This window comes from Tyto alba, unplaced genomic scaffold (genome assembly GCF_018691265.1).
Source record: "Tyto alba isolate M040663 unplaced genomic scaffold, T.alba_DEE_v4.0 Super-Scaffold_26, whole genome shotgun sequence".
NCBI classification, from domain to species: Eukaryota; Metazoa; Chordata; class Aves; order Strigiformes; family Tytonidae; genus Tyto; species Tyto alba.
The window spans coordinates 18166592-18187526 of record NW_024881300.1 but is presented as its reverse complement, the minus strand read 5'-3'; the positions used below and the strand labels follow the sequence as shown (position 1 = coordinate 18187526).

Genomic DNA, 20935 nt, shown 5'->3' with positions numbered 1-20935 from the left:
AAAGTAAAGAACAAAAAAATGCATGAGATGATTGTCAATATTAGAATTTAACAGCACGTTATTTTTCAAGTTTATCTAGAGAGCTCTAATCTGTAAACTGATCATGTTGCTATAGTTACAGCCAGGCTTAGATTTAGCCTTTAAATAACAATAGCACACAATTACTGCAGTGTGCACACATTGGCACTGTTAATCAAGGTACTTAAGGGGAACTATCAAAACAGCATCTGGAGGACAATGTATTTAAACCTGAGACAGATGAAACAAAAACATTATTTTGCAACGCTCCCATGTAAGAGCAGCTTTTCACATCTTCCTCTTCAGGGTATTAAGTATCCTGATTACTACAGGATACTAAGAATTCTGAAAGATAATTAACTGTCCCAGATTAATCAAAGAATGAGTTGTACGCATTTAGAGATATGACCTTACTCTTTTGAGCAGTCCTGCTGAATGAAGTCAGTCGAATATCACAGAGGAACAAAGGTGTCTCTGTAGCAGAAATGGGATCAGGTCCCATACTTAAGATGCAAACTTTTCTCCAGAGCAATTACCTAAATACCATGCAAATTACATACCACCACAAAGCTCTATTCAGAAGTAAGGAGTAACTTCAACCTTCCAGTACTGCAGGTCAAACAAATGCTAAAAGTTTTCCACAAAAGTATGTTTGTTTTTTAAATTAAAATATTTTGGTTTATTAAAAACGTTCTCAAATTTTTGCTTAGGCAGTAGAAACTAGAGATCTATTACTTCGGATTTTTAAAAAGGAAAAATATTTTATTTGTTCTTTTATTTAGTTTTCTTAATTGTTTAGAGAGAAAAGGGAAGAGAAACAACAACAAAAAAGGGGGGATATGCAGGAGAATTGTAGCAGGATTTTTCAGAAACTGAAAAAGTTAAATCTGATTTTTTTTCTCCTATTAGAATCTGGCCAGAGCATTGCTTGTGATAATTACAATGCCACTGTACAGTGTGGATCAGGAAAAGTTATTCAAATTGGAGACAGCTTCTATGGACGCAAGACCCCTCACTACTGCATACTGGAGACTCCTTTCCAGTATGAGACAGATGAAGACTGTAGCTGGATCAGTGTCAAAGATGAAGTAGCAGGTAGTATCTTATGGCACTACTTGTCAGAAGCATAGAGTATGTGCCAAGGTTCCTGGTTCCTACAGTGCTTCATCTTATATTTCATTAAAGTTAGTGAAAGGGAAAATGGATTCTTCCTAAAATGAAGGGAATGACAGAGAACTTCAGACATGGAGGAGGTTCCCACAGGAGGCTGGATAGAAAGGAAGGACTTTGTGAGGAGCAAAGATTCAGAGAAGGAGAGGGGGAGCAAAGGGCTCGCCTTGTTCCTCTCACTGTATGAAGAAAATATGTGGGCACACTGATTCCATGATGAACTCAGTGGGAGACCCTAGGTTTGACAGAGATGGGGAGAACACACCCATACAAACCTAACTCCAAACCAGGAGGGGTGAAGAGGCTGGCACCCGTGGGGACATGAGGGCAGGAGGGCTCTGCTGCTGCCTGCCGTGTGACGAGTACATGGCCTGTGGAGCTACGGGGCTTCACTGCCTACCAGGTGAAACAGTGACCATGGCCTGTCCCTGTCGTGATTCTTTGCACTTCCAGCCAAAATTAAACAAAACACATAACTTCTTTTGTTTTTACCCTCTCTAACTCAGCTTTATTCTAATAAAGTAGAATGGTGCTAAGAAATACTAGGCAATAACCAACATACTAATGTCAAAGTGATGTGGGAGCTTGTCTAGAAATCAGTGACATGATATTGCTTCCCCTCTCCTTTTTGTTTCTGTAATCATCTCTTATTTGAGCTGTTATGACAGTCAAAGAGAAAAAAACCACTAGTTCATATAAAACTGTCCTTCCTTCCAGGCCAGTGTCATGGTCTTCAGGCCTGCCAGGTGGCAGCAGATGGCACTTTCTTTGGAGATCCTTGTCCAGCTTCTGGAAGCTATTTGTCTATTCAATACCACTGCAAGGAAGGTAAGTGGGAGGGGGCTGTCAACACCAAAAGCCTGTTTTGCCCTTTGCTGTAACACTGTGACCATTGATACTTGTCTTAAAAATCACTGCTCCATCCACAGGGAAGAACCTGGAAGAGTGGTGACCACTAAAAATAGTCACAAAAATGTAACTTCCCTGTCCTAACTGAAGGTTTTTGATAGGATGCAAAGCCAGGAAATTCAGACACATAAAACACACTTAAATGAAACTATGTTCCAATGAGATTCTTGCCCAGTAGGTATGGGAGATAATCAGCTCCCTGTCACACCACTAATGCACTCAAATTAGCATCAATCAACTCTGTTTTGGAGAAGGCCTGCTCTCAATACAGGAAAATTAATTGAATTACGTAAGAAATGTAGATAAACAATGGCATTGAATTCTGTCATTATGTTTTACAGGTCTGCAGCTGGTTGTAACAGATACCTGCTTTGTCTTTGAAAATATCATGGTCAGTTTGAACTGGCTGCTCTCTCCATACTCTGGCAACCTTACCTGTATCATTAGCACTGGAGATGGCCACACTATAGATCCTTACTACCCTCTAACGTAAGATATATCCTTCATGTATCATCAGACATCCAGCAAATTTTACTGCTTGCATTTTATTGAATGCTCCAAGACTCTTAAAATAGATGTTAAAAATTAAGTAGATTAATAATAGGCCATACATACAAGACACTGGGATTCTGCAGAAACTTGTTTTGAAATTAACACCAAATTTTATGTCAAGCTGCCAACCAAAATCTTTATTCTGCTTATTATGACAAGTGATTCCTATTTCTTACTAAGAAAATTTATTCCAGATCCTAAAACACAAAATTACTGAAAACATGTCAGTAGTTGGCAAAATAAAAGGCAAGCATTATTTTCACAACTTTAAAGAGTATTTTCTGATAACATTTAAAATAATACAGCAGCATTCTGGAGTTTTTCTTTTGTTTTCATTGCATAAAAATTGTGTCTTTAAAAGAGCAAACATTTTTCTGATGGATTTTAAAATCAGAGGTTTTTGTCCTATTGTTAGGAATGACAGATAAGGGCTCTAGAAATGTATTTGTCTACTGATGGAAACCTACCTGAGTCAACTAGAAAAGTAAGAGTAGAAGAATGAAATCCAAAAAGTAGTAATGTACTAGAAGGAGTAAACATTCTTTCAGAGCTACAGACACATGCCTGTAGCTGTAAAGAACTTGACAAAAAATCTTCGACAGTGAGCCTTTAAGTAAAATAGATTTGCTAGCTGTAAGCAGAGGCTTGCTGTTTTTATGGGAATTCCTTCTACTTCACCTACTAAATGGCTTGCATTCATGCTCATATGATTTCTGTGTCTGGTTTGATATCTACTCTTACAGGAATTGCCTTTTCTGGTCTGACCTTGTCATTGGCATGTTTCTGAAGTCCAGTTACAATGAAACCTTTTCTTCATTAAAACAGCTAATGAGAAATGTGCATTATCAAGGATGATATGTCCTGATCTTTGCATTTGCTAGGTGGTACCATGGTCAGAATTTAGAGTTCAGAAAGAATAGTGTTGGGAATATTACTTATTTGCCTTCCATGGTGTATGTCATTCAAGAAGGATATCCTTAGGTTCTTTTCACCATCTCCCTATGCTTGTTAGTAACAGTAGCAACTACCACAGACTTCTTCATATCCATTGGTCTCCTGTTTCTGCCATGACCAGAGCTACAGCAGACCCAGGAGTGAAGAGACAATTTCACTAGCATGGGCAAGTATGGAAATAGCTGCATATATAAAAAAAAAAAAGGGAGCAAGGGAGTGCTCTGACAAAATGCTGAGCAGTCTCAGCTTCCACTGATACATCTAAGAGATGGTAAATTGGGAATAAAATATAGAGAATTAAGGGCACTGTTACATATTCTCATATGCATAGTCACATGTCTGTGCTCAGAGATAACAAGTCACAAACCAGATGTAATGCCACATGTTATTGAACTGTAATCTACCTACCCTACAGCGAAATGTGCCCACCCTTATAGATATACTTTGAGAATGACAACCCCTGATCCACAACCTTAATGACATCTGGAACAAAGGAACAATCTTCAACCCTAAAAATTCTGTGTAAATACATGATGGATTACAGTGATTGCAGGAGAGCTGAGTCAGGTCAGAAATTTGGGAACTGCGCCCTCTGTTATCATGTAAGGCTAAGGACTTCCCATGACAGTCTTCTACACCAAGCAGCTGTTCTCTTTCTGTTCTAGACTGGTCAGCAACATCACATACAGATATTCATCTCCTGGAGAGTATACTGTTTTTGTGGAATGCACCACCAGCGAATGGCATGTGATGGCACAGAAGCAGGTGACTGTTCAAGATAAGATGGATCAACTAAGCATTACTGGGTGCTATAGCCAGTATGGATCTGGGAACAGCTCTCACTGCCGTACACTGTATGGGGAGTTGTTGTGGATTCAAGTTGAACTCAATGGAGGTGAGGGTAATTACTCTGCATGATCTAAATGGCAGGCTAAATATTATGCCACCCATGGGATAGAAGCAAGATTTTCATTATGCAAAACAATACTTTTTAGTGAAAGCTTTCCCTCTAATTGCTGCAACTGAATGTTCTCAGCTCCATTGGAGGGGTTCTTTCTCAGAGCTATTACACCACCTCAAACATAAATATAAATCGTTTTTCCCTCTACACAAAGCTGACAAAGCACGAGTATAACTTTAGTCACATGAATCCCCATGAATCCAGTAAGAATATTTCCATATTTGAAGTTAGGAATCCACATAAATGCTTCTCAGGTTGAGGGCAACAGGATTCCATGCTGAGCTGGTCACATTTGATGGTGTACATTTTGTTCATACTTCAAGTTCCTGGAATCCACACATGCTTAAAAAACAAATTTCAGTAGTGTATGTTTGAATTCTCTCGACTGCCCTAACTCTCCCAGCAGAAAACACACAATAGACTTCCACAGGGAGTCTAAAGGGGCACAAAAGCACCTGAAGTGACTTTATTAAAAATGACTGCATTGATTCAGTCTTCTTATGACTCCTTTACAAATATCTGAATGCTGCACAAAGCAGCTAGAATCGGATGGCCTATTACACAAGCTGTGAGAAATTTTGAACTGTCTTTTTGCAGGCAATGGAGTGACCTACATTATGTTAGCAGATAACATGACACTCACTGAATCCAATGCAAAGGAAGGAATTGTCCCTCACAATCTGACACTCAACAGTGCCTCTCAAGAGCTCCTAGGCCCAGGGATACATCAGCTGGAAATCCGAGCATCCAGCAACACAACTGCATCGGAGATCTCTGAGAGTATTGCTGTTCACTTAATTGAGCCAGTATCTGGTCTTCAGGCTGCATTAGCTTCTCACACTCTGCAGCTGGGGGAGAATCTGGAGATGAATGTCTCTGTCTCTCATGGTGCCCCAGATAAGCTGAAGTTTGAGGTGATTGGATCTAATGAAACTCACTTTCACAAAGAAGATGGCCCTCATGGGGAACCTCGAACGTACATCATTCCCGTGCACTCTGAAGGTACAGCATGCTGACATCTTCTGTATTTCCAAGACACAAGCAAGTAGAGGAGTTCACATAAACAGTCATGGTGTCCTGGGGTAGGAATGATAATATACACCTGAATTTGAATTTGAACTGCTCAAACTTGGTCTGCAGATCAGTATGAACAGCACAGTCTTACTGATACCCAAGTGGGCTAAAAAAACTGGACTGACAAATGGGTCTCCACATGGAGACTGAAAGCACTTCACCTGATTTTTTCAATAAAAAGATGTAGTGAACCAGGGTTTATTTTTTCATGACATAGTCTGTTTCAAGTACAAATCATGATATTTTCCTGAATCAAAGTGTTTTCCTCCTTTTTGTTCAGATGTATAACTTTTCAAGTTTACACTCATCTGCATTTTACACTGCAGTAATTAATAACCTGATGAGTTCTCAGTAGAGATGACAAAGAAAAGGAGAGATTTCTGTGCATTGGTCTCCAACACATAGGTTTTGTTTGACTTATGAATAAGCATTTTAGTAATTTTTTCTTTCCATTATTAAGAAATCAAAGCCTTTAAAATGTGGGATTAGGGAGATTGCCCTTAAGAGTTAATTCAGTGGCAGAAGATAAAAAAGTTTCCTCCTCTAATGAACTATTCAAATCCCACGCCAAAGCTGGAACACTAGAAGCTAATTATGATTTCATTTCATGTTTTAAAATTATTCAATATTAAAAGTTTTATTGGGTCTCCCTATACCCATTTGAACATTACTTCCCTTCAGGCAGGAATTTTCAAACAAGACAGCTGCTCTCTCAAGATGTCTAAACTCATTTGGACTCCAGTATTTGCACACCTCTAGTTTCCTGTGTGGTAATACCATGGCCAGCTGACGGTGAACAGCACGGCAAGTGCTAGGACCAAGGCAGCTGAGCTATTAAAAAGCTGAGATAAAGTGGAAGAACATTCTTTGAAAAGCCTTTCAGCAGTGGAAACTCATCAGAAAACCCCCAAAACTCTTAACAGAAAAGAATAGGATTTTCTTTACAAATTGGATTTTATAAACCACATGTGGTAGACTGGTCCCACTGCTATTCTTAACTGGTCATTTGTCTTCTTTAGGTACTTTTCTAGTGAAAGTGGTGGCCATGAATGCCTTCTCAAACATGAGTCTGGATCTTGGGTTCATCACTGTGTTGGCAAACAGCTCTCATAAAAAAGGTAATTGCAATAATCTGACAGTGCTGGTTTTGACCACATAAGTGTCTTTTTGCAATCAAAGCATTTCATGGAGTGTTTATGGTTTGCATCTAGTAATTGCTCTCCTTCTAGCAATAGTGCTGAAAACTTCTGTGGAGGCTTCTTTCTGATGAAGGCAGATTTCTTGGCTTTGAAGTAGTCATAAATTAGCATCGCTCTGTATATGCTACACAGTGCACATTTGCTATTTGTCCTAGAAATAATTAGTGAAGTTTACGGCTCGGGACATAGTTCTGAACCAGGAATACTTGCATCACAGCAGTTTCATAAATTGCTGTCAGTAAATCCTTCTAGATGGCTCATCTTTGCATTTACACAAGCAGATTATATCAGAAATAAAGTGATTTAAGCACTAATCATATTAAGACTTTTCCAGTGCTTTCCCTAATTTTCTCTCTGTTTATTGATGAAACTCCATCACTTTCTGTGACTTTATTTTGATTTACACAATTATGATTGAAGAATCAGGATCATCATCTTTACAGTATGTGACTAGCTTGTTGTTACAATTTTACCTATTGTGACTAGACTGTTTATCACAGTTATAAAGTCTGATTCTTATAGCCCTATCTTTTAGATGGTTAGTAGTCAAATCCTGTGTATTTAAGTCATATTCACTGACGATGTCTGAAAGCTTTACAGGTAGTGCTAAAATATTCTGCTCTTTTTTGTATTAAACAGATTCTGCTAAGGAAGAAGGCAGCTCCCAAACAAATACCCCAAAGAAAAATGTAAGTATTATTTAAGGATCATTCTTTAAAACGGAAATGCTTAGAAATTTTTCTTACCAGTAAAAGTGCTGCATAAAATATTGAAAAGAAGTATTTGTAGCATACTAGATTATGGACTACATTTTCTGTGCCCCATATAGTTTAACATAAAATCTGCACCAAAAGTCTCTGAGACAAATATGTTTACAGGCATTCAATCTACAATTCATAAAAGTCTGCAAGTAACAGTTACAAGATTAGGGAAAATTAACTTTTCACAATGACTCAGTTTTCAAAATTGAAATGAACTTAGATGAATTTTTAACTTATGTACTTGACTAATGGAAAACTCTCTTTGAGGGACTATCCTTCAAGCAGAGTTTACTACATTTTTATATTGTTTCTAAGTATTTCCTGATTCTGAATTGGACTGTTTAAGGTACTTTGCAAAGAAGAAATTTCCAGTTCATGGCAAACTGAGAAACTAACGATACACCAATTGCTAGCAGCTGCACAAATTTAAATAATAGAATTGCCAGGTATAATATTTTATTATCAACTTAAATGTCTAGTTTTTAGCTATAGCACTAGCAGACACATATCTGCTGTAGGAGACATGCTACTTCACAAGAAGGCATCATGCTTTACAGATTGCCTATAAGAATATATTGCATGAGAGGAATATAAATCTAATTCAAAACTAAGTTTATCAAAGTTTGTTGCACAGAAAGACAAATTCAGCTACCTTCTTCTTCTCTTTACCTATAGCTTTAATGTATCCAATTCAGGTAAAAAAGGAATATACTAGAAGATGTACTAGAAGACAAATGATTGCCCAAGGGTAAAAGATCTTGGTCCAGAAGTGGAAAATTAATGGGAATTAGTTTTGCATTACTTCTGAAAATGGGAGCTGGGGTCCTAAGCTACTAACACATTTGGGAGTATTTTGTCACACAATTTCTCAATGCCATCTGCTTCTACTCCCATAGCTTCTATTTCCATACTACCTCTGATCAGGGAAAGATCATTTAAACTACAGATCTGCATACAGAGATTTCAGTTCTAAACTTTTAGACCTTTTTCATTATAAATACATACGTGTTTATACATGCTCCTGTCCTAACTGATATGTTTACTTGTTATTTAGGATCACAAAAGAGAAAACAAAATATATATTCAACCAAGTCGCCATGTGGATCCTTTCACAACTGTTACACTTGGCTGGCCAGACACCAATAATTCCAGTTTTCTCTGGTCCTGTGGTAGGTACATTTCCTGAACTTTTCCAGCAGCTTATGTTTGATGAGTAAAACTCTCTGTCATGTCAGATCAAGTGGTGAAAATCTGACTAATGGATGGTTTACTCTCTGCCTTTAAAGTTTTCCACTCACTGTAAATGAAGACTGTCCTTTTACCTTACCCTGGTTTTAACACTGAACTAATTATGGTATATAATATGCCATAGTACTCTGTGTTGTCTTTTCTCCTACGTTTCAGTTTTTCAAGATCTACCCATCCTAAGCCCTCACCCTCATAGCCAAGAACTAATCCCAAATGACTTACATAGTTAGGCATTTGCAAGGTACATGTGTCTCAATAAACCAGCAATAATTAGCATCAAACATGATGCAAAAGCATTTATGGCTGAAAACTGGATTGAGATTCAGGACATCTGTGTTCTGTCCCCACATTTATCCCTGACCTCTTACTTTGAAGAAGTCAGCCTGTACTCTGAACTCTGATTACCCACTCTTTAAACTGGGTTCAGGAAATTTGTTTGCTCTATAAAGGTCTTTGAAACCTATGGCAGCAAAGACCTTTATAAGAGACACTGGATGTTGTGGCTACTTTAATTATAAAGGAAATGTTTGTGCAGGAGCTTGCTGGCCTGAGTGGAACAAATGTGTGCAGCAACAGATAATCCTAACCAACCAAACTGAGGTGCAAATCCCACCTTACTGCCTTCCTCCTCCAAAGTCAGCAGTGACTGTCAGAGTTACAGTCCGAAACCATGAAGAGAAGCAGGATGAGCAATGTCTCTATGTGACTGCAAAACAAGAACTGCAACTGGAAATAAGGTCTGTTTTTAAACCCTAGTATTCACTGGTTAATTTTATTACTACACAAACATAGTTCAAGGCCACAGTTACCAATAATGATAATAAAGCGATAACATACTTATTGTTGTAAATCTATTTATACCTTACCATCACAAGAATTACAGACAAAATGGGTCTTGCTACATTTTCCATTCCACATTGCTGAACATAATCCTTTAATAAACTGAATAATATTCTTCTCAAAGCCATTGAGGGTTTTTGACCCCACTATATCCTTTCAATGTTGGAGATTTCCATATGCAAACTTAATTGAAACAATGGGAATAAATATCATAAGATATGTCTGAAATTTCTACTAGACACATTACTGCCTTAAAAAATCTATTCTTCAAGAGTCTAGTGCCTTATTAAAGAGCAGTGGCATTTTGGTAATCTGTTAATATAATCATTTCGGGAGCTTAAATAGAGGAGGCTTCATTTGAGAGCCTGAATCAGTTTTGCAACATAAATAGTTTGAGGGTTCTGGGCCTCAGTCATGTTGAATATGAAGGTTCCTAAATTTCTTGCTTTAAGTATTTTGCTATTTGTGAGTCATGTGTCACCTCTCTCATATTGCAGGGCTTTCGCAGATTTTCATCAAATGAGAGTAAAACAATAAACATCAAGGACTATGACATCTCTTACAGTCACTACCTGTAACTACTGTCTTACTTCCCTACAGGTGTGAGGCAAACTGCAAGCCAGTGAATGCTAGTGATGAAGTTGTTTTGAGTATCTCTGGACAGAACGACTCCCAAACCATATATTATAACTGGTATCTAGATAACACATTGCAAACCAAGGTAAGAGCATCAGATTTGTCAGAGATACTGCACACACAAAAATAAACATCCATCCTGAAAGAAAGCCATGTGGCCTCAGAATGATACTTTGTCAAATGGATGCTTTGGAAACAATAGTGTGCAGACTGAGATAAGGGGGTGCCTGTTTTGGGAGGGGCATAATGAAGGGCACCAAACTGCCACCCTGCTCCTGATAAATCACAACAGAGATCCCAGCAAAGAGCCTCTACTGTCACGTTTTCTTTTCTGTCTGATTTTCTAGCCTATGCCCCTCCCTCTAGCCTGTGGCCTGACTGGTTTCCGGCAGAACTCTTTGAATTTGCTTCAAAGCAACACATCCGTGTTGAAAATTAACAGCTCCTTCTTGCAGACACAGGGAGAAGCTTTTCAGATTAAAGTAACAGGTAGGGGCAAGCAGGGATGTTCAAGTTCCTTTGAGATAGTCTCTGCTGTCGTGACATCACACTAACATTACATGCACATAGCCTCGCTGACAAGTATGAAGTTAAATTAGTCTACAATTTAAGAGCTGTTACTTTACCTGCGGGATCTTTAAAATAATTAAGAGCTAAATTTGTTCTGGGATGTTGCACAGCACGACAAATTCAGTTATCTTATTCCAAGCTGTTAATAACTTTGTTAAGGCCCATCTGGAAATGAAGTTGTGCTAAACTCTTGATCAAATAATACAGCTTTGCATTATAATGCAAACACTAAGATGTTTTTAATAGTTCTTTTCCTCTTATGGCTTACTCAGTAGTAGGATTTAATTTCTGATTAGGCCCACCCTAATGTTTCTGGTGCCTGAACAAACAACATCATTGCTAAGTAGGCAAGATGTATGTCTGAAGATCAGTGCTGCCAGGGCATGATTACTGCTGACGTTCTGCTCCCTCCACTCCCAGCAATGACGCAGCGTGGCTACGGGGAGGAAACATACCTTGTCAGCACCGTGCCTCCGCCCGAGATCCCCACCTGTGCCGTGTCTCCCAAGCAGGGATCAGTGCTCACCATGTTCACAGTCTCCTGCAGCACTCCTTGCTTGGCAGATTCATGCCAATCCAGTCGTAACAGGCAGCTCACATACTGCTTCTATCTGAAATCAAGTAAGTCCTGAGGTGAACTGTTTGCCTAACTGCTTCTCCATGGTCAAGCAAGCACTGTTGCTAACAAGAGCAAAGGCACCACCTGCTTCTGCTCCCCACAGAGACTAATAACGGGTCACCCAGGCCTGCACTGAGCAAGCCCTGAGTCCCCTGTTCTTAGAGAACAGGAGGTGTCTGTGTGGTGGCTGGTAGATGACCCCCTCTTTCCTGTTTCAGATTCTCTCCTGCACTGTGGCCCAGATCCTGAACTCTTCCCAGTTTATCTTCCACTTGGAGAAGAGGAAAATAACTTCATTTTACATATGACAATTACTGTTAGCAACAACTTTGGTGATACAGTTCAAACTAATGCTTCAGTGAAGGTACACAGTAGTATTACTTTATTTCAAGATCTCTCAAGTTGATACCTAACCTGCAATTCACTTTTGGAGTTTCTTCCTATTTTACATGTATTACTTCCTTCTGAATGTGCCATAATCACCATTTTCCTACCTAACAGAGACTATTCTCTGTGGATTTAAGGTAGTCAAAAGAATCTTCTACTGCCCTTTTACTAGAATAGAAGATTAAAAGATTATCTATTTAGACATTGGGCAGCATAAGCTGTATTTAGGGAGTCTGGAGTAACTGTCTCTAGGCCCCAGAAAACTCCTGCTTCTGCCCCTATGCCACACTAAGGATATCCTTATCAGGTCATTAAAAAGAAATCATTAAAAATGGGGAACAAAAAGTTTTCTGTCCCACTTTAGCTAGGCTGTCACTAACATGATCATGGAAGCTGTTCAAAGATAATTATAACAGTCCTGGCAATGTTAAGAACATATCTGATTTCTTCATCAGGTTGGACATGCAGATATGATGGAAGGGAACCTGACCCTGCAATCTATTGTATCTGAGAAGGCAAAAACCATTCTAAAAGATGGGAACAACAGCATGAGTCTTTTGCAGCTGTATAAGTCAGTGACATCTGTCCTTAATCAGGGGATCCAAGAAGAAAGCTTTAACATATCTTTGCAGATGAACACACGAAAAGAGGTCAGCCGTACACTTGTTTTCCTGCAGTACAATGCAATATAACGGACTCTTCATATTCTTTGACAGCTCTTAAGTAATAAAAAGCTCCTATATCACCACCTGAAATCAATGGGGGTTTCAAGTTTCTAGCAACTGTCTCAGTGTTTGGCACTGGTTTCAGCTATTTTTCAATGTTTGCCCACATAAATAATTTGTTTTATCATCCATCAGTAAAATAATAAATTCCCAATTGTTATTGTGTTAAACTAATTTGGATGGTGTTTTTAAACTTACAATTAACCTGATTTTCCACAAACAATTTAAGTATTAATAAAACAGCCTCTCCTGTGTGAGAAATATCTTATCTAATTTTCCCCAAAAGTACTAGATGGCAGGTAATTTTAGTTTGTTCATTTCAGCTACCAGCTTGTTTCAGATATAGACTTGTATTTGTACAGTGCTCTGAGTGCCTCGGATTAAAAGATCTAGAGAAATGCAATGTATCCTTCAATTATGATTCATTACTCGAGTAACATCAATCATACATGGCTCTGCTTTCTCTGGAAGTGGCATGTATACAGTAAGTCATATACATTAGTATAAATTCTCACAAATAACTCTCCTTGTTATTAATGGATGTTAGAGGTATAAATTCTCTGTGCTGGGAGGTAACATAAAATTCATGATTATACAGTTGCTAAGGCAAGTGGCATCTTGTCAGTAGGCTTAATATCAGTTCAAATGATCCTTGTTGTGGAGTCTTAGTCTACTGCATAATTTACAGCAAGCCTGTCTGTCAATATACAGCACTACTCGCACAGTTCTAATTAGCATCTTATTCCTTTGCCTAATTACCCCTTTTCATCCCAAGCTCCGAGGGCTGATGCTAACAACTCTCTCTGCTGTTAACGTAACATCAGTGCAGACTGCTCTTCAGATGTCAGAAGTATTGAAAGAAATCACTTACAGGAGTGAAGAGCTGTCTGTCTCAGCACAGGTAAGAAGTAATTCATGCTATATCTCCTCACACTAACAGTATAGACTCTACTGTACCCCACTGACCTTGGAAGTTCCGATGACTTACAGTTACCTGTTCTTTACCCATTTTTCAACTGTACAGCATGTGTATTTTGACCAGAAAGGAATACATTTTGCTGTTTAGAGTAAGTGAATTTGGACTCAGACTGTCTCAGCAACCACTAAAATCCAGGCTATCACTGTGTGGCCAGTTACATTTTATGACACAACTTCAAGATGGAAACCCTAACTTTTAGTCAGAGGCACGTTAGGATGTATATTTTATCTTGTAAGGCACTCTTAGAATCCTGAAGAAAAAGAGCCCAGGAGGGTATTTCTAGAATTGCTCAAATCCACTCATCCCTGATCCATGCACTGTCACAAAATGCACACAGGCAAGCTGTCAGCGAGGCAGGAACGTGACAGAACCCAGAGGGACTGGGCGCAAATGTTCAGACTGGCCTCAAAAAAGCATTTCTTGAATCTTATCTGGCAACATGACATTATTAGTAGATGATGCTATTTATGCATAGGGAGTGAACACATAGGAGAACAGAACAGTCACTGGGGAAGTTTCCCAAATACACTGGCAATAAAAAGAGCTGTCCTGGTTTCTGATGTATTATACAGTTGCAGCCAGACAATGCCTTGGGAGCATTTCAGCAGTATGTGGTTAACTTTGGCAAGACTAGAACATCACTCAGATTCAGCACTCACCCTACAGTAAGGCTCCTAAGTGTTTGCAGACTGTGGGAATGGATATGTTGAAGCTTGCAATGAATTTGCTGGGCTCCCTCGCCATTCTGGGCTAAAAGCTGGTCAGTGCTTTCACAATCACAAAGCTATCACTGGCTGCATTCAGGCACAAAATAAAAATTTTAAAACTCATTCTCCTTTAGCATTTAGCACAGCACAAGGCCACAGGTATTACTTGTTGTTAATTCAATAGGGTTTGTGGAAACTGAGATTGAAATGTACATGCACTTGACAATATGGTGGTATTTTTTGGACACACCACGCAAAAGTATAACCTAATTTACTACATTACTGTACATGTAAACTGTATCCTTGCCCAGTGTTTGACAGACAAGCTTCCTTCAGATGTTATTAACCTGTTTTATGGATTAGATCTGTAGAAGCAGAATTTTTCAGGTCTGTATTACATGTTAGTATGCCATCTAGTATATTAATTTATTGGCATTTGAGGTATTACCCCAGCACAAATAATTATAGTAAAAATAGCATTAGCCACCAATAGTCCCATGAGATTACTTAAATTGCAATATTCAGTAAATGACAGATGTGTCACTTCTATCATTTGTAGTAACAACATACATAAACTTTTCCACTTGTTTCCCATGCAGGTGGAAGCTAGCAATACTTTAAAAGATGTCAGTGCTTCTTTGCTCACTGTAAACACAGAGGACAGCAGAGATGATACGAAGCTAAAGGATGCAGCCAACTACCTATTTAATGCAGTGAGCAATGTTCTTAAAGCTTCTGTAGAAATCAGAGCTGTGAACACTTCAGTGCCAGAGGCAGAACAGGTAATTTTGGTTTGGTCCAGTTTGTAGTGGACTGTGTGTGAACATCAGCTTGCTTTGGAAGGTTTTTAAGAGTTCTGCTTCCTCTCATGTTTTTAAATTGGCACTGGGTAGGGTTCATTGTGACATCATGATAGACTTGAATATCAAAGGAAACTTCTCCTCAGCTAGACCTGTTAGACTGAACGGTCTGCTAATGAAGATGATAGAAGCCTCTTAGATTTGTTACATTTAAAGCTGAACAGGATAGAGCAATGGAGAACACAGCATCAATGCATGACCTCTAACAGATGACAAACACACAGAATTTTTTTCAGATTTGATTCTATTCCCACCTTTTGCCCCATAATCCAAGGAAGCCACAGGTATTCAATATTCATGACTGGCTCCACTACTTCAAAGTTGGAATCAGCTTTGTATGCTGCTTACACTTTTTCAGACAGCCCACTCTGATTTTCTGTTCAGAATTATGCAACATGTTTATTTTGTCCCATCCTTTCCTATCATACGTGACTTGTCACAGTTGCCTTTGTGTTCTTCCTGGGCTGAACATACTTTAATTTTCATCACTGCAAGGGCATGAAATAAATCCAACCTGAGGGAAAAGATTATGAACTCTGTGATACCCCCCAGGATAACACACTAATAATACACAATTAATATGTAATTAGGTCTTGCTTTTTCAAGTAACTAAACACTAAAGTGTGCAGCTAAAGGGCATTAATGCACAGAAGTACATGACTATCTTGCATTAAATATATGTCATATGTCATGTTTATAGTGCTTCAAATTTCAATGTTTAGAAGTTATAAATAATAGAAAATAAAAGTTAAAGGTAGAAGACATTCATTTGCTGTCTGCAACATTTTAATGAGAATTACAGAAATTTAATTGCTGATTAGAATAACTTTCTCTGAGATTAAGCAGCACATCACCAAGTTTGCCAGCTTTGCAAGACACTGAAAATTAGTATTTTTTCCTAGAAGGAAGTAAAAGGCAAATAGTGTGCAACTTGATGATTTTGAATTGCAAGTTTCCTCCTCTAATCGTTTTCCAGAGTTCAGTGTCACACCAGCTCCTGAATACAGTCGAAAATCTACAGAGTGCCCTCCTGTTTGGGAAAGAACCGGACGATGAACCAACAGTCCTTACCACTCCTTCTGCCACCATGTATATACACAGGTAACAGTAACAGTGTCTCCCACCTAGACTCCCACCAGTTAATCAGATTTGTCCCAAATATTCATCACATTGTCCTTAAATGGAACCACCCAACTAAATATTGTAGCACAATGACAACTTCAGCAGTGCAATGAGGCTGTCATTACTGATAGTAAGAACAGCTTGGACTCCAATTAGCTTCAGTAACCCCACCTTACAAAATCTCACACTGTGTCTTCTTTAACCAGCAGAGAATTTACTACTATTTCCTGTGTGAGGCAGTAGCTGCTTACCTTTGAAATTATGTGGAAAACTCATGTCATGCCAGTTAAGGGGTTTTTTTCTTTTCCAAGTTGCCAATAATGACATGTTATATAGAATTGTAACCAGCTTGGCAGAAGCAAACATAATCATGAGGAGCCTGACGAGCATTCTCCATTCCCTATAATCATCCCTAAATTGTTTCCCAAGACCCTGGTTTTTATCCACATTTAACTGTGCATTCAAATCAAGAGCATGTCCACACAGAAACCAGGTACATCTTTCACATAAGTACACCTAGTTGGGTCCAACTTCCTATCCAGATAGGCCAATTCCACCCCTTTTTTTGATGATTCTGTGGTAGCGTTATGTAGATTACCACATTAGGGACAGATTAATGTACAAAGTGTTTACTGGCAGAGTTAGAAAGAGTTTTTCAACTAAGTTACACTCATGAAGTGAGAAAGCTTTTTCTCTAGATATAAAGTCCAGACTATTGATTGATGGGTTTTTGTTTGGTTTGGTTTTTTGGGGTTGGGTTTTTTTTTGGTTGGTTGGTTTGTTGCTGTTTTTTGTTTTTTTGTTTTTGTTTTTGGTTTTTTTTAATTTCTCTTTTATTCTGTCTTGCTTGTGTCCAACCCCAACTGGACAGATTACAAACAGAAAACATGGATGGCACATCCATTAACATCTCCACTTCCAGCTCTGCCAGCTTTACTCTCCCACCTGCTTCCTCTCTCATTGTTTCAGGAGTTGATGATGAAACAGTGGATATAAGGGCAAGTAAACAGCTTTTCCCTGACTCAACCTGATCTGCAACTTACATTCTTGATCTAGTGCTTTTAGAATCTTTTCTTCTTTTACAACGAATACACAAGCACACAAGTCATCCCTCCTGTCATGCCAAGAAAATAATTTGAAATATTTTTTGTCAAAGAGGCTTTTCATTTATCTTAATTGCCTGAGGTTGGTTTGGCAAGCTAAGGAGGACTGAAAGTTTAAGTTCCCCATCGCCTCAGCCCCTCACATACACTCCTGATTCATACCTGCCTGACTAGAGAAGGCAATGGAATGAATCAATATCTAGAAATCTATTTGTTGTTTGTTTACATCTTACGCTCTGGGGATGGTACAACAGCTTGGAGTCCATATTACCATTAAGACTAACCTGCAGCATTCCTGTTTCACCCCAGATAGAAATCTGGGCACTCAGATCCTACAGGAGACAAAAGGCCTGCGAATGCCCATATGATAACACATCCTTCAGCTGTGTTAAGATATGGTGCTTTTTTCTCTCAGAACAATAGATTGCATATTATTGTCATATTTTTAAAATCAATTTTATAAAGGCCTCTCTGGTTGATTTCACACTCTCAAGAAATCCCTACAACACCTGCAAAAAATACTTTTTTTTTTTCCATTGTGCCATTTTCAGCTCTGCTAAAAAAATGTCCAGAGCCCATTGAAACCAGTGGAAATACATCCATTGTTTTACCTGTGCATTAGGAGAGGCTCCTGAATCCTCTCATGGGACTGACAACTCTAACATACCCCTCTGTGCATTGCTACCACAGTAGAAATAGACTTCTGTTTCTAATACCAAGAGGGGTGCCACAGCCTAGCTTTGGTGGAGTTACTTTAAGAGGCATATGCAACTGCATTTTGATATCTGGTGTCCAAAAGGCAAAAGGGTCACAATGAATGGAAACCATAAACTTTGTTGTATGCATATCACATTTCAGAATCAAAATCACTTTCAAGGTTTGTGTTTGACCTACCTTAGAGATAAGGCAGCTTCTTATTTAAATCTGGATGCAGGCTTCTTTTAAGTTAAGTACTGTTCAGCTCTGAGCTTAGGCTTTCACTATTCAGCAATTTAGAGTGTGAATATAATGAAATATTAATATCAGCTCAATTTCCTGATTCTTACTGTCTTGCTCATAGATGGTGAGCTTTACCGTGAATCCCTTTTTCTCCAGTGACACCAGTTTTGACATTAGTGGAACAGTGGGAGGTCTAAGTCTCACTGGTCTGGATGGCTTGATCATACCAATCAGCAATCTCAAAGAGAACATCGAGGTAAGCCCACTATTTTCTATTCCTCTTCTTCTTTTTCCCATTTTTTTCCTTTCTCTATTAACAAACTGTCATTTGTGTTATCATCTTCTGTGATGTGACTGCAAATGTTGGTAGCATTCATTACATTATATAATGGGATCATGGTGTCTGCATTTATGATGGAGGGATTTGTGTGATGTGACAAATAAAATAACAAATATTGCTGTCTTTTCTTAAAAGGGAGGTATCTTATTCTGCATTTAAATGGTTGTGAGAATGCTAATGGTTGTGGAAACAGACTCCAGATGACAGTCATCCCAAAACACAATGTAACGTCTGATTTCCACATCCAACAACTGTATGTTCATATTACTACTGTTTGGGCTTCCTAGCCAATGTATGAGCTGACATTTAAATCATTCATATATGCTCTTCATGTATCCAGGGTTTCAGTCATAATCTCAGCTCTTAGTTCACCAAGGGTCATAGACTCTGTGAGAAGTCTACAAAGGTTTCAAATGAACTTTTCAGAGATTAGCTGACACTATCAAGAAAACTACTTTGAAGCCAGTAAATTTGCTGGCCATGCTTTCTCTATGTTATTAAAAAAGATTATCTAGCATGTGGCTATACTGTACTTCGCTGTATTTAAAGCTATGTCTTTCTGTTTAAAACCAGATAATGTTACCAAGGCTTTCAGCAACTCAGGAAGATAAGATTCTGTTGAATCTGGGCAATTTTAGTACTTTCCAAGTCAATGTTACATCAGAAAACACATCTATAGTGATCCACCTGGAATCTGAACGTGACATTCCACTAATACTCTACTTAGGGTATGGTTATCGCCCAAATGAAACTAACTACGATATGAAAAATCATCTGTTCTATAAGAAAACTACTGGAGGTAAGATAACTTGTTAGTGATCCATGAACTTGGGCTTATGTAACCAAAAGACTTTCACTACTTATAGCAAGTTAAGTGCAGTCAGTGTAGGGAGTGCTCATCCACAACTTAACACACATGTATGTATCTGCAGAATGAACCTTGACCATGAGTTCACACCTCTAACTGGAAAGACACCTCTCAAAGGAGTTTTAATCCATCATGCTTCAGGGTTCTGATCTCTAGTATACAGTGTTCACTAATAGAAGCAAAGAGTGGGATGGTCTGAACAATGAGTTGCTAAGAATTATTTCATACCTGTTTCTTCAGTTTGTTTATTTGATTATATGCAATACAGCTGCTTACTGCTGAACTAGCTTTTCTATTCATACACTGAAACTAAAATATTTATGTTCAAGGTGAGACAAACATCTGGGTTCTTAGCCCAGAAGAACTAATTTTTGGAGAGGGAACCTACTATTTCATGGTTTTACAAGATATGGGAATGGATTCCACAGTCTACGACAGACTAACTATAGCTGTCACTTGCTTTGCATCCCGCTGTGTATTTTGGGATGAGCGCCAGGGGACCTGGAACAGCTATGGATGTCATGTAAGTAGAGTGAAACAAAGCAATGTTTATATTATATAATTCAAAGCTAGACCTTATAACCACCATATTGTAGTAAAATGATGTCACTGAACTCACACCATAAAGCAAGATCATTCTAAGATTTTTTAATAAACTGAAGAAGTTTAGTTATACCAGACTAAGCTTCAAATGACATTTCCATTTCAATTTCTTGGTATGGGCTTCTATATAAGAAGAAATGGAACCATTCTGACAAGGCTGTATTATATTACAACACCAGTTTCTGGCTAGAAATTAGAATTAATATTCCTTATTGTAACTTAAACAATTCTCTTCTCTATAGCAGTTCTGCACACTAACTTACCAATCTCAGCACTGTCTTTTCATTTGCTTGGTAAGTTATCCAATACTCTGAGGACAAATGTTTTATCAGGGAATTTTTCTGGTTTTCAGGTAGGACCGAAAACGAATTCTAGAAGCACACAGTGCCTCTGCAACCATCTGACCTTCTTCGGGAGCTCTTTCTTCGTCATACCCAATGCCATAGACATTAGCAAAACGGCACAGCTATTTAGTACATTTGTGGACAACCCTGTGGTGGTGACAACTGTGGGATGCATTTTTCTGATATATGTGCTTGTAGTTATTTGGGCTCGAAGGAAAGACATCCAGGATAGTGCCAAAGTAAGTTTTCAGCTAATAAAGACTGAATGTATTTAGATCAATTCCCACTTTGCCTAGCGAGTTTTAATAGGAAGTCTTCAACCAAACCTACTCCCTTCCCTGTAACTCTCTGTTTACTGGTAAATATATGTCACAAGATGACAAACCTCTATCCACAGTTTTAAGGAATCCATACTTACAGAACAACTAACACACTACTTGTATTGTG

General features: G+C 38.5%; 2 protein-coding genes across 2 annotated transcripts in view; one reads left to right on the top strand and one right to left on the bottom strand.

Moving 5' to 3' along the window:
- PKD1L2 (polycystin 1 like 2) overlaps positions 1-20935 on the top strand; it is a 41374-nt gene that overhangs the window by 3391 nt on the left and 17048 nt on the right. Inside the window, 22 exon segments of the mRNA XM_042797327.1 lie at positions 928-1113; positions 1906-2016; positions 2439-2586; positions 4269-4498; positions 5162-5566; positions 6658-6756; positions 7477-7526; positions 8653-8767; positions 9382-9583; positions 10287-10407; positions 10670-10811; positions 11313-11513; positions 11730-11875; positions 12354-12548; positions 13399-13524; positions 14909-15091; positions 16146-16270; positions 17163-17289; positions 18455-18589; positions 19247-19472; positions 19871-20064; positions 20497-20727. Of these exon segments, the coding sequence (XP_042653261.1) occupies positions 928-1113; positions 1906-2016; positions 2439-2586; positions 4269-4498; positions 5162-5566; positions 6658-6756; positions 7477-7526; positions 8653-8767; positions 9382-9583; positions 10287-10407; positions 10670-10811; positions 11313-11513; positions 11730-11875; positions 12354-12548; positions 13399-13524; positions 14909-15091; positions 16146-16270; positions 17163-17289; positions 18455-18589; positions 19247-19472; positions 19871-20064; positions 20497-20727 (3698 nt within the window).
- Positions 1-20935, bottom strand: part of BCO1 (beta-carotene oxygenase 1) — a 68602-nt gene that overhangs the window by 31852 nt on the left and 15815 nt on the right. The gene's annotated exons all lie outside the window — the stretch shown is intronic.